The sequence below is a fragment of the Artemia sp. Qi Xiang Cuo genome, chromosome 5 (genome assembly GCF_049724085.1).
Source record: "Artemia sp. Qi Xiang Cuo chromosome 5, ASM4972408v1, whole genome shotgun sequence".
Lineage (NCBI taxonomy): Eukaryota > Metazoa > Arthropoda > Branchiopoda > Anostraca > Artemiidae > Artemia > Artemia sp. Qi Xiang Cuo.
Window position 1 is genome coordinate 30,066,894 of NC_142798.1, and position 14,423 is coordinate 30,081,316.

A 14,423-nucleotide genomic window follows, 5' to 3' on the forward strand; every position below is an offset into this window, starting at 1 on the left:
TCCTTTATAAAGGGAAAATAAAGGCATCTACGACTAAAACACCCAATTGCCATAAAATAACACTTCACAACAGTACAGAACATAAAATTTGCCACTGATTTTGAAAGAATTTGTTTCCAGACACAATTTTTTCTTAACCTGGAATTCACATCAGCAATATGTAGTCGGCTTCATATAAGTATCCGACCCCTCGACCCTGTCTTTGAACGTACTGTACGATTCCTGCTAACAAGGCACTCTCGTTGATAGAAATGGGAGACAAACTGCTTCTTAGCTTCAAATACATATCAGAAACCAATAACAGGTACACTGGCCAAAGTGGCAAACCTAACATAGCCAAATTTGATCATGGTTTAACAGCCGACTGCTAGCCCAAAACATAAAACCTACACGGACACTGATACCAAAAAACTAGGAACGCAACTACATTTGGCGTTTTCAAACATGAACTAGTGTTTAAAATTTGGCTTATAAACCATGTCTCTGATTCCAATGGATTCCTTCGTTTTAGCAGAAAACTAGCCATGGGAGCGAAATTTTAAGTACCATAGTAAATTAGGCAGTACAATACCTTTGTAGATAGTTAATATAATGTTGGTGGTATATTTTTTTTTGTCCCAGTAGCCAAATATCTGCTTCCGCGCATTAAATAAAAAATGAATTTTCAAAAATAAGTGTTTTACAAATCCTGTAGAAAGTTCGTAGCATTCAAAATAGAAAAGCACTGGTTTTAAAATGATTGAAAATGGTTTTAAAATAAGCTTTTAAGATGACTATTGTCACTATGATGAAAACTACTTTGCCACTGTGCTCCAGCATCTTATACGTAAAATACAATGAAGATGTATGAGGGCTTTTTTGCCTACACAAGACCCCAGCAAGTACATTTGTCGCTAAAACTGGTCTTATTTCTCTTTAGTTTTCTTTCCTATGTTACAATAATCTTAACTCTCCCAAGTCCGTTCTCCACTGGCTTTTATATGAATTAAATAAAAAAAAACAAGTTTTTTTTAACTGAAAGTAAGGAGCGACATTAAAACTTGAAACGAACAGAAATTATGAAAGGGATTCCGTATATGAAAGGGACTGTCCCCTCCTCAATACCTCGCTCTTTAATCTAAAGTTTTTTATTGTTTTAAAAAATAAAGTTGTGTGACAGATTAAAGCTTCAGCGTAAAGAGCGAGGTATTGAGGAGGGGACAGCCCCTTTCATATATGTAATAATCTCTATTCTTTCTAATTTTTAATGTAGCTCCTTACTTTCAGTAAAAAAAATTATTTCATCTATTTAATTTCTGAACGTTTTTGAATTAATGCAGCTTTGATTTTGGCTCACCATACATGAATAATTAAAATGAAGTTTGCATGTTAATTTTACTTTTTTGGCTAAATGGTTTTTTCGAAATTTTGTTCTGACGTAACTTACGAATTAACTTACGTAACGAACTTCTATATTCGTATGTTTTATTACATATATTAGGGAGTTTGCCCCCTAGTCAATAGCTTGCTCTTTACGCTAAAGTTCGAATTTTGTTCAAATCACAAACCCCTGAATCACAAAGGCCGGTTAATTAGAATAGATAGCTTTTTTATAACTGCTAAAAAAAAACTTTAGCGTAAAGGACGAGGCATTGATTAGGGGGCGAGGCCCCTCATATACGTAATGACTTCTGTTCGTTTTAAGCTTTGATGCTGCTACTAAACTTCAGTTGAAAAAACTTGTTTTTTTATTTAATTTCTGGTCGTTTTTCTAATAATACTGGGAAATCAGGATTCCGTATATGAAAGGAAACATCCTCCATGGAAGGATCCTTCCCCGTAACCCTCTCCTCCAACACCCCCCCCCCCATCAGAAAAAAATTCCTCCTGAAACGTCTGTATACTTCCCAATAACCAATACTACATGTAGACAATGGGCAAAGTTCATAACTTCCAACCCTTCCCCCGGGAACTCTGGGGGATTAAGTCATCCTCAAAGAAATAATTATTATATTTTCGACTATGCTGAACAAAATAGCTATCTCAAAATTTTGATTGGGTGACTTTGAGAAAAAATTAGCGTGGGAGGGGGCCAAGTTGCCCTCCAAATTTTTTGGTCACTTAAAAAGGGCACTAGAACTTTTTATTTTCGTTCAAATGAGCCCTATCACGATATTCTAGGATCACTGGGTCGATACGATCTCACCTGGAAAAAAAAAACAAAAAAAAAACGCATCCGTGGTGATCTTTATTCTGACAAAAAATACAAAATTCCACATTTTTGCAGATAGAAGCTTGAAACTTCCGCAATAGGTTTTTTTTATATGCTGAATCCGATGGTGTGATTTTCGTTAAAGTTCTATGACTTTTTGGGGGTGTATCACACTTTTTTCGAAAATAAGGCAAATATTCTCACTTTTGATGGGTAAAACTAAAAATGATGAAACTTATATATTTGAAGTCAGCATAAAAATCTGATTTTATTGATGTATCTATGGGTATCAAAATTCCAGTTTTTAGAGTTTCGGTTACTATTGAGCCGGGTCGCTCCTTACTTACAGTTCGTTACCACGAACTGTTTGATAAGTTAAGGCAACGTAAGATGAATAACTGTTAACCTTACCCATCATGAATTGCGGTTCTGCTCTTATTTTCAACAAAGGAAATTATTAAATCCACCTTACTACAAACACCCTAGACATAAGATAAGCGTCCATAACCAACTATCCTACTCCATACACATATATTGCCACTTATTAGAATTCAATTGAATTTTAGCCCTACAAGACATTTTTAAAACCATTTACCCTTCAAATAAATGGGAACAACACCCTTGGTCTAGAGCCTAAATAGTGACCAGGATAGTGATATCGAAAAATAAAATAAAGACAAGAATGCAAGGAATATCTGCTATCGTCAGATACAAAAATATGCATCGAGGGACAGGATGATTCTGTTAAATTGACATACAGATTCAAGATTTCAAGATTCAACAACTTTACTAAAAATAATTCATGCCGGCTTGACGACCGGTTACAAATAAAGCACATATATGCTTGAAAAACGCAATCAGTACACATTTACTAAATTATAAAACTAACTAAATCATCACTGAAATAAACACAAATAAAGAACAATAAAAAAAAGAGATAATAATAATAATAATTACAGAATAATAAATTATGAGAAAAAAACAGAATAAAAGAAAATAATAAAAGAAAAATAAATAAATAATAAAAAAATAATATAATAAAACGAATATATTAATAACAGAACAAAAAACAAAATTACTTAATTTGTCCTCTCTCGTCTTCCAGCCCCACACTCACCAACTGTCTGCAAGGAGATGCATCTTTAACCGGTTTTTAAATTGCGGGATACTTTCCGCTTCCCGAATTGAGTCTGGAAGAGTATTTCAGCCCACCGGACCCAAGTGCCTTGCCACATGGCTAGAACGAACCCTACTTCTTGGCTCACTTACCAGGTCTCCAGCATTTGTCGTAGCATATCCATGATAAAGTAAGTTGAAACGAAAAAAATTACTAAAAACATCAGGCGCTAAACCATTCATACTCTGAAGCACAAAAATACCAATCTGAAAATCTCTAATCTGACCTACATTCAAAATCCTACGTTTCCTAAAAATCGACTCTCATGATACTCTCCTGTATCATACTTACCAATTAATCTCACTGCTTTATTTTGCTGAATCTGGACTGGTTTAAAATTGCACGTAAAATTACTAGCCCAAATTATACATCCATAATTTATATACGGCGCAATCAAAGAATGACATAAAAGAACTAAAATATGAGAAGGTAAAAAATGTTGAAAACGTCTTAAAATCCCAAGGCAACGGGCTACTTGGCACGCAACTACATCAGCATATCTTCCCCAGCTTAGGATTTGTTGAAAAATGAAATCTAGGTAATACACTTCCGTAGCCCCCTTTAGTGCATCACCATTTATTGATATTTTACTGGTAAAATTTGGGGATACACCAGTCCGACTAAACAGAATATAGTTACTCTTCGCCGCGTTAATGATAAGTAAGCTAATGCCTACAATCTCACTCAACCATTGCAGAGCTCTGTTTGCTATCTGGACCAATTCTTCGAGAGTCTTCGCTGCCACAACAAGCGCTGTACCGTCGGTGAAAAATATCATAGACGTACAAGAAGTATCGGACTGCACACTGTCAATATAGACTAATTATAACAGGGGTCCTAAGATGGAACCCTGGGGAACTCCACAAGAAACAGGAAAAAACTTAGAAAACTTCTCCCCTAGATTTACCCTAACTGACCTACCATTTAAATACGACCTAAACAAATCCAAACATCTTCCTCTTACATCGAAAGCCCTTAATCTATCCAATGAAATGCTAAATCAACGGTATAGAGCGCTTTTTTTAAAATCTATAAAAGTAATAAGACAAAATTCACCCTTTTCAAAAGCTAAATTAATATTTTCTAAAAGATGTCAAACAGCATGCGAAGTCGAATGACCCTTCCGGAATCCAAACTGGCCATCAGACAATGCATGCAGACTCGTGAGGTGATCATCAAGTCTTCCATGGATAACTTTTTCATAAACTTTCGAAAACACTGGCAAAATAGATATAGGCCTCCAGTTTTATATATCCATTTGAGTGCCTCCTTTGTAGAGAGGGAGAATCTTTGCTGTTTTCAATAATTTTAGTAAATACTCCCTTCTCCATTGATAAATTTATTAGGTGCACTAGCAGAGGAAGAATGTACACCAGAATTGATCGAATAGTCTAACCCGGCTCTGTTGGATCCACACTGACTCTGCTTGTTATAGTCTGATAATAGCAAAAACGCTTACAAGGCCCTGTCAGAATTCAAACATATCGCTGGAATTCACTGTTAAAGTAGTTTTGATTGTAATACTAGCATATATATTGCAATATATTTTCATCAGTTCTTAATAGGGCTATGGCCAGTAAGACCAGGAAACAACCGTTTATTCCTTACAAATTCTGTTTCAATCGTATCACGTGTCAGGTTTTAAAGTACGAAAAAGCCGTTTCAAAAAGATTTATAAAATCAAACCAAAAACTAAAAAGAAACTAATTAAAATATTAAGACAAAGGAATAATGTTACATGGACTCAAACGTAGGATGGAGCCCCCTTTATATACAGCCACGATCTACATGTATCACACGCCTCTTTGATTTTGTTTTTACTTTTACTTTTTATGTATTTTAGCAACGTACTTTATTTAGATTGAAATAACCTTATGAGAAACCTAAAATAAAACTTCCAATTTAAAACACGGAAATTCAAATTATTAAATTTGAACATCAAGCTTCAACCAGAATAACCTTAATCTAAAGCAAAGGCCTTATGATAGGCATGTCATGTCAAATAAATGGCATTAAGCAGACACACAGAATTTTATGCCCAGAAATCTATGACTAGGTCATTCTGGCTTAGATGACTCAGCTTCCCATACTAGGCAATAGGGTAGAATGGCCTTGCTTACTCTGGATAAAATTTACGTGAAAAAAATCTTTATAAAGACTCACTATCTCTTAAATTTTTTTAATCTAAATTCTATAGCTTAATTCTATAGCTATAGCTAATAAATTCTATAGATATGTAGATCATATGCTTTTGAGAAGCTTATGTTACTTTTGTCGTATGTTGCTTCTTCACTGTTGTGAAGAAGCCTTACAAAAAAGATTATAGTTCATTGTAGAACAAAATCAGAAAAATATCATTGATATTAAATAAAATCAGCAGCAGGCAATTTTTTTTCAAAATCTAGGGCCGGGGCAGTTTTGTTATCTTTTAAATTTTTTCAGTGAAAATATAAGAAAAAAGTATTTTTCAATGAAAACAATCAATTGAAAATCTAGGGGGAGGGGGCGAAAATCAAGAATGGGGGACAGATACCCCCACCCCTCCAACTGAAACCACTGGTGCTGATTATATGACTAAGTCAAAAAATCTAATTAGAATCCAAGGACTGAATTTTTAAAAATTTTCAAAAAATGTATATCTAAAGACATAAGTCTAACTGTTTTCCAAAATTAAAACTTTAGGAGGAATTTGAAAGAGTGTTCCGTCTTATTTCAAGTCTAGTTTCCGGTACGTTCAAAAAACATAATATTGGAACAGAAATACTTTTCTTTTTTTTTCTTTCACTTTAAACTCCGCCCACACAGGTTTCCTTTATGTTATGCTAGTGAAATGTAGAACTGGGCTTTCCAATTAAACATGACTGCTTTTTTTTCTTCCAAAAGAAAACAAATAAAAATCTGCATTTCTTATGCTAAACGGAAACAAGCAAAACATTAATTTCCATTTTATTTAAGTTCATCACAGGTCGTCCACATAATTACGCTTTCTTGCGGGTCTTAGAATAGAGGTACCTTCTTTTTTTCTTCAAATAAAATACATTAAAATATTTAAAATGAATAGAAAATTTAAAGAAAACTTAGAAAAAAGAAAAATGCCTGAGTCAATTAGTAATTAGTGAGATAATTAAGCTCTACCGATAAAACCGACAATCAGGCTCAAGCTATTATGTATCATAAGGGGGTTGCAACATTAACAAGGTTGAGAAACTATGCCCCATACAACATCAGGTGATCATCATCACGGGACACATACCCGATTTTACCCTTTTAATCCAGAACAATTTAAGAGGGAAACAAAACATAGTTTTAAAAAAATATACGATGATCCAAGTTTTAAACTTTAATAAAACGAACAACAACAACAAAAAATTAAGTAAATATACAATTTAAAAGAGTCGTCCAAATTTTTCCTCAAAATATTGAAAAGGACTGATTTTATTATTTGCCCTGATTGTGAAACTAGGGTTTTCTGATTAAGTATTTAGAAGAATTTAGCACCCTTTCAAAAGAATTTAATTTCCCGAAAATAATTTTGTCTCAGTGTAGATCTTGTTCCCGGCACAGTCATAAAGCTACGGTTTTTATCCTTTTTGCGCCCAAAGGGAAAAAGAAAAAAGAGGTAGGATTTGAAATACGTGACGAATGACTACTCTCTAAGACTAACCACAAGTTTTACCACTTTCTAAACAAAATCAAGTGCGTATTGAGTTTAATGTGTATGTGCTAAAAATAGGCAAAACTAATCAATATAGAACAGCGAAGTTTGATGTGGGATGCTCTTGGAATTATGATAAAGGTAACAGAATAAAAAAAATACTAAAAAAACAATAACTTAAAATGTGACACCGTGATAACAAGTGTCCAGGGGCCAAAGGATCGGCTCTTACTGCAGAGTGAAAAGAATAAAAAGAGGCAGCAAACAACCAACGAATCGGTCTTATATGCATATAGATTCTAGCAAATGAATATGCTTCACCGGATTTTTGTCGATCCCTCAGATCGCTCGGTTTGTAGCCTAGCTTCAACTCCATTCGCTCGTTTAGGTGACAAGGTCAACGGCTCGGGCCTTCGCGCTCCACTCGCTTATTATCATGACGCTACATTTCTGGTTTAAGATCTTGCTTTGTTCTTTTTTTTTTTAGTCTCAAACAAATGCAATTTCATTTTAACTAAAATTGAAAACAAAATGAAATTCAATTTCGTCTTTGTTTGGTTAAATTTCAGCGTTTTATTAAGATCAAACAGCAAAATAAGTAAATCAATTAAATAAAAAACGAGTAAAACGTAAGAAATGATTATTATGTGAATCTAGTAAAAGCGACTTTTATACCTTCAGTATAATGTAAAGCAAAAGGCAAAAAAGATTAATAACATTAACCATAATTATGCTTTATTATGATTTTCGTAGTTAGCTTTACTATTTGCTGATTGGCATTGTTTTTTCATTTTAGAGACGAACCTGAGAACGCTTTCCTATCAGATTCCGCGTCGTATTTTGGCTACACTCCGTAGAATCGTAGCTAAAGCTGCATGAAAAATTAAATTCAAAAGACATACCTCGAAATATGTATCTATGTATTCAGAAACGATGACTTCAGAAGACATACCTCGAATTATGTATCTATACATTTAGAAACGATCAAATTCAAAACACACATCTCGAAATATATATCTGTATCTCTGAAAAAAACACATCAAAATTTGATTATGTGCATTTTGTTGCGTTTTTACAAGCCGGGCAAACATTTTAGAGGGAAGGGGGGTCAAAACCTCCACCTGGATACCTCTGGATACGGCCTTGGTGATGTGTTTCTTTTTTGCCAGGACTAGTAGGACAGAAGGGGGAGGCTTTAAGTTGCCAATTCAGGGTTTTCAACAATGCTAACTCTGATGGTGTACTTTTGTTTTGCTGTGAAACTTTTTTGAGGGGTTTCAGGCTTTTTTATAAAAACTCATGGAATTTTGTCTACAAAACAACATTTTAATATTAAGACTAATAAAATAATAATTTCAATTCTTAGATCAACAACAAATGGCAATATATATCTATATATTCAGAAACGATTAAATTCAAAAGACATACCTCGAAATATGTATCTATATATTCAGAAACGATGAATTCCGACTTGGGCTTGTTTTGGCAGTAAACAACATACATCATAAACTTCCGCTCATATTTTTTGAAGAGAGGACCTAAATCAGCTGGACTGTCTACACACTTTTCCAATGCGGCAAGAAAAACGCTGCAAGTAATAGAAGAACCATTAGAACCATTAAACATACAAAATAAAACTACGCATACCCAAGACAAGGATTAGTTAAAAGTGTGATACGGCCACCTGAGCCACTTCACAAAATTCTGGGGCTAAGGATTTTTCTTCCATTCTGGGCTATTTTTCAAAATCTAGAGAGAAAAGGATAATTTCGTTTTTCTATTTTTCAATGAAAATACCAAAAAAGGTATTTTTAAATCCTTGGGGTGGCAATTGACCCCCCCCCCCCCATTGACACCCCTGGGTACGGCACCATGTTTTTTTCCTCCAAATATTTTGATTTGCTTTGGGATCCTTAACTAGTTTTCTGACTCGTCTACACAATAGCCAATCCGTTTATAACGCCAGAGAAAAATCCAAGTAAACTTGGCAAGCCAAAAAAAACAACAAAAAAAACGAGCTAACTTTTTTTTCCTTTTAAGGATTTTACTGGATACCAGTAGATGACATTAGTTGTTTTTGTTTTCCTCATAGAAGAACTTGAGTTCCCTCTCCAATCCCTTCTCATACTTTTGTTTCCATGCAGCAGATGTATTATGACTGATTGAAAAAAGCAAAATAGAGAGAAATTTTATTGCCTTGCTCGGCGTGAATGACCCATTTAAAAAGGGGGACTCGGGTATTCAGTATCTAAAAATAGCAACCTTTAGTACCTGAGCACGATACGTTTTGTTAGTAATTACAGACGACGTCTACGCAAATTAACTCTTTTCTACTTTGAACTAGTCTAACCTGACCTTCTAGGCACACACATCATAATTTACGAAACCTTAGATTTTGGCAAAGAGCATTTGATGAAGCCATCTACCAGCGCTCATGAAGACGCGTCTTATTTGGTAGGAATTTTCAAATAGTGACGTATGGGATTTCTATTCAGAAACAAGGGTGGCCAAATTATATTTATAATATGAAAGAAACTTAAATTTACATATTGCTGAAAAACGTCTTAAATACCGAGCGTGACGACAGAGTGAAATTACGGCCCGTTCACATTTTAGATTTACAATTAGATTTTACTATTACTGGGATTAAACTAGTGCCAATTTGAGCCTATTAGAATTTTTCATAAATTTCTTCAGTTAATCAGCAAATTCCATGAAAAATCTAACAAGCTCAAATAAGCTCTAGCTAAGTATCGGCATTAGCAAAATATCGTTGTAAATGGGCCTATAGGAAGCTGTTTTTTTTTACTTCGAGTACAGAGAGTAGAGCCGTTGCAACAAGCCATACAATTATTGCTAATAATTTATAACCAAATACCTTGATGTACTATCAACAACCAGTGACCCTATTTTATAGGGTCTTCATGCACCTTTTCTTTGTGGATAGAACGCTAGACTCGACTAAGTTATGCTTCAACCGGAAGACAGATATAGTGCTCAAACACGATCTTTAAACCGTTCAGTCCGCTTCGTTACAAGGATAATATTTTAGATTACCACGCACATTCTGCCCACGGGAAATCTAAATTCTCTTGGATTTCTCAAAATAACTTTACCGGCTCCAAGGAGTCTAAAAATATGCGTTTTTTTTTTAACCATATTCGTTACTTAAGCTGTATGTGCTTTTAAAACAAACTCGACAAATCGGTGCCAAATTTTTGTCTCGATTATTTCCCGGACGTTGAAAGTTGGACACTATTAATCAGCAATTCTTTCTGTTTAATTTCTTAAAAAAAATAATTAATTTATAATTTCTATTTAGTTTTCATGTAATCTATCACATAATCCAATTTTCGACATTTATAGGTCCCTTACAGCGCAGCTTTGATACATCGACGATGGAATTACTGAAGCTATAACGATAGGTCCACATGACTATGTCAAAATTTACATGTTCTGCTTGACTTCAATTTTATCACGTTTTACATCTACCTTTGCCACGTTCTACTAAAAAAATTGACTGTATTTGAACCAAGGTAGTATTTGATTTGGTACTTGTGTATTATATGGTACACATTCGAGAATTTGGATATACAAATCAGACAATAACTGGTTTATACCTGTCAGTATTTAAGAAAATTAGCTTAGGCTCAGTTGAAATCCACGTTGTAGGTATATTCTTATCAAATATTTAATATATAGAGATGGTGTTTTGGTTGGGTTAGGTATTTAATATAATGCTTTCTGCGCGCCTCCCCTACCATAATTCTTTGTTGTAGTTTTCATAATTTTGTTACAAAAGTGTTGTATTTTCATCATATTTTTGTATATTTCATTCGGTTTAACCTAACTTCACTTCTCGAGTGTGTACCATAGAATACACAAGTATCTTTGATAAGAAATGATTATTATACTTTATTCATTGACGTAAAAAGATATTAACAGGAACATTTTTTTACACAAATTATTGTGCGACATAGAAGCTAAAAAGATATTAAACCTTGATTTATATGCCTATAGGTTGCCAAAGTATAAAGGCAGCGTTTAATTTATTTAGTTTAATCTGTGTTTTAAAGGGTTATAACGTTACACTTTGAACAAAACAGTTCTTCATTCAGCTGAAAAGTCATCAAAAATAATGTTTACCAAGCTCTAAAAATTACATAACACTCCATTCAGATAGTCTAACTGGAATGTCTATTTTGTGGTTTTCTATATGGTTATGTTTTGAGCAGTAAATTGTCAATCCAACTTGGATTCTTGCTGTGTATTTACAATGACCTAAATTTGTATTAATATTGTTTTTCTTTTCTTACAATCAATGTTTTTGTAACGTTTAGTGGGAACAAAATCTTGTTTTGAACTCAATGGAAAAACATTCAGCTTCTTTGAATGCAGCAAATTTTATACATAGGCTACCTTAAACTTTACATGGACCAAGTCTACTTTTTTACTGCAAAACCCCGAAATCCCTACAAATATTTATCCGTTAATTTACGAAATAATTTCTATTTTTTTTTTGTGTGTGTGTATGTTTGCTGAGACATTACAACCGACGCTGAAGTGCTCTAAATATATCTGAGTTTCTTTCGCAGTAATAGAGAACGAAATTGACATGACTTTAATTTGGTTTATTTTCCTCTACTTTAGTGTTTAATTACATACTGGCTTTACAACTGATCCCTAATCTTGAGAAATTGTAAAACCATAGGAAGGACTTGTTGACTTTCATACTGAATACGTAAGGCTAGAAATTAGTAGGGAGGGGGGGGGGGGTCAAAGGAATTTGCCCAAATGCCCCTTTCTAGCTGTGTACTTGCCATCTATTTATACTGTTTTCTCAGCTTTGTGCATCTTTTGTGGTTTCTTCAAGTTACGTCGCTAAGCCAGCCTATCACATCTAAGTCATTTAGGCTATTCTGTACCCATTTAACATGATGCCACTCTCACACCCAAAGATCGTATCAGGGACGGATTGAGGGGGTGACCCCCCTCCCAAGATTTTTCTGGCGCCCTCATTCCGTTTTTTTCTTATTTTACTATTTTTTTAAAATAAACTTGTCAATTTGATCAATTATTGGCGCCCTTATCACATTCCCCCCCCCCCGATTCCCCCGAGGTTTTGTTCTAGATTCACCTTTGGGCCGAATCTGACATTTCCACACTTCTGAGATAGCCGAACCGCCTAATAGTGTTTGCGAAGTTGTTCTCAAAGGTACGATCAGCACGGCAATGTATGGTCTGTAATAGGCCTACTTGATTTTTCTCATCTCCATTGCTCTTCTGATCTTCCTTTTGAGAAAGGCTTAGAAAACGGTTTTTTTTTGGAAATTATCTTGGAAGAATAAAATTTTCAGATAAGACCTTTGGGCGTGACAGCAATGATAGCTCTTTTTAACGACAGAGATTTGTATCTAGATAAACGATAGATAGTTCCCATTCCCGGATTAGAGTTCAATCATTCAAAAGCGTAATCTCATTTCCTTTGTCGTCTGAGTTCTCACTTTGACTCTCTGTATCCAAGAAAGCTTTTTCCCATGGAAAGCCGTCAGGACTGGTATCCTTTTATAACTTATCGTCTTTCTCCCTGCGCTGTTGCGCTTACAAGATTGGTCCTTCAAAAGAGAAAGTTAGCTTTGGAATCTCAGACCTATCACTTTAGGCAATCGATACTTGATTTTATCTTAAAATACATTTATAGCTATCTCACCGATCTTAAGCCAGCTCGATTTTACATTCTTGGTAAAGAAAAAAAAAATTATATAATCAAAAATAAGAAGAAGAGAGAAAAAAGGAACTACAACATAATCACTACATTAAAATAATAAAACATATGCAAACATTTGCTGGAGAAGGGCAGGTGGAGAAGAAAACAAGGCTACTTGGAGCCGTTGGGCTTTTTGTTGTATGTTCAAGACCAGAAAGGAAACACACTTTAGAGGTTCTAAACCTAGGGGCAGATGCTAACTAAGAGGGACATCGTAAAAACAAAAGAAACTAATAAAGAAGACGAAATAAAAACAAAAGGCAACACGAATTATGAGCTTTAGAGGATTAGAACAGAACAGAAGCGTCACTTTTAGAGCTATTTTAATATTATGAGAATGCAATACTGACACTTTTCAATTGGCAAACTTTCATTGTATCTATCTTGCATTGATGTGATATACTCTGAATCGTGATGCTCGTTTTTGTGAAAGGCCGTATCCAGGGGGTGGGAGGGGGGGTTAGGGGGATATGAGGCACCCCGCCTTTAAAGTTTCTGTTCGATCTGTCCGAAAATGCAACAAAAGTTCATATAATAACATTTTGATGCGTTTTTAAAGTTTTTTTTGTGTTGTAAACCCCCTCCCCCTCCTGAATATGTCCCTGATTATGAATATCCATAATGTTTGACCAGGTTGACATATTTCTAAAAAAAATATTATTATTAATAATATTACAATCATATCATTACTATTTATATTACATGATAGAATATGCTGTGTAAAACTAATTATTTTATTTTTGTGAGTTCATAGACTCATCAGACAAGTGTAAGCTTCTAGAGCCTATAGCATGTTATATTTGTTCCGTTCTAACTTCTTTCATTAGTAAATCTGATTCAACAGTTTGTCATGAGTGTCTATAATTTTATCACGTTCGACAATATTTTTTAGTAAGTTTGAAAAGGGTTTGTCAAAGTGGACACTCGATTTTCTTTGAAAGTGTCAACCTGTCATTTGAATCAGTCCAAGCACCGAAAAACACTAAGAAAGTTAACCCTTTATTGCTAAATATCTCTATTGAATAAAACTTAGATTGTAAATCTGAGAGAAACAGCTAGGGCTCACCACTCAAAGGAAATGCAAGCACCCAGTTATATCACTTTTTTCATGGGGGGGGGGGGGAAACTATGAAAGACGCTCTTCAAACAGCTTAGAGGTGCATATTTCCAGCATATATAAATCATATTTTAGATCAGAATTAAATAGTTAGGGTTCATCATTAAAAGGTAACACTCCATAAAGGAAATAAACTGCAAACTATCCACTGTCACACTGTTTACAGGGAAAATGTGAAAAATACCCGTCAAATAGCCCCCAAAAAGTTTTGAAATCTTGGCTCATATTTCTGTTAAATGAGGCTTCGGGCACTTTTAATTTTAATCTTAACACAGGTCAAATTTAATTTGACATATATATTGCTACAAAGTCAACTAATGGGCTTTATGCTTTGTTTTTAAATAGTAATTAAGTCAGGATTGAAGTTTCATAAGAAATGGGAAATCAAGACCGTACTCGCATGGCATTTGTAAAGTCCCATACTGAAATAGTCATAATATGAAAAAAATGCTCTTTTTTAGTTTGAGTTTCATTGTAAAATAATAGTTGGGTTTTAAAATCGGATTTGTCACAAAT

General features: G+C 34.3%; 1 protein-coding gene across 2 annotated transcripts in view; it reads right to left on the reverse strand.

Moving 5' to 3' along the window:
• Positions 1-14,423, reverse strand: part of trio (trio Rho guanine nucleotide exchange factor) — a 456,894-nt gene that overhangs the window by 44,705 nt on the left and 397,766 nt on the right. For both annotated transcript variants that reach the window (XM_089089484.1, XM_089089483.1), the window contains one exon: positions 8,452-8,611. In XM_089089484.1, coding sequence (XP_088945610.1) covers positions 8,452-8,611 — 160 coding nt within the window. The remainder of the gene's footprint in view (positions 1-8,451; positions 8,612-14,423) is intronic.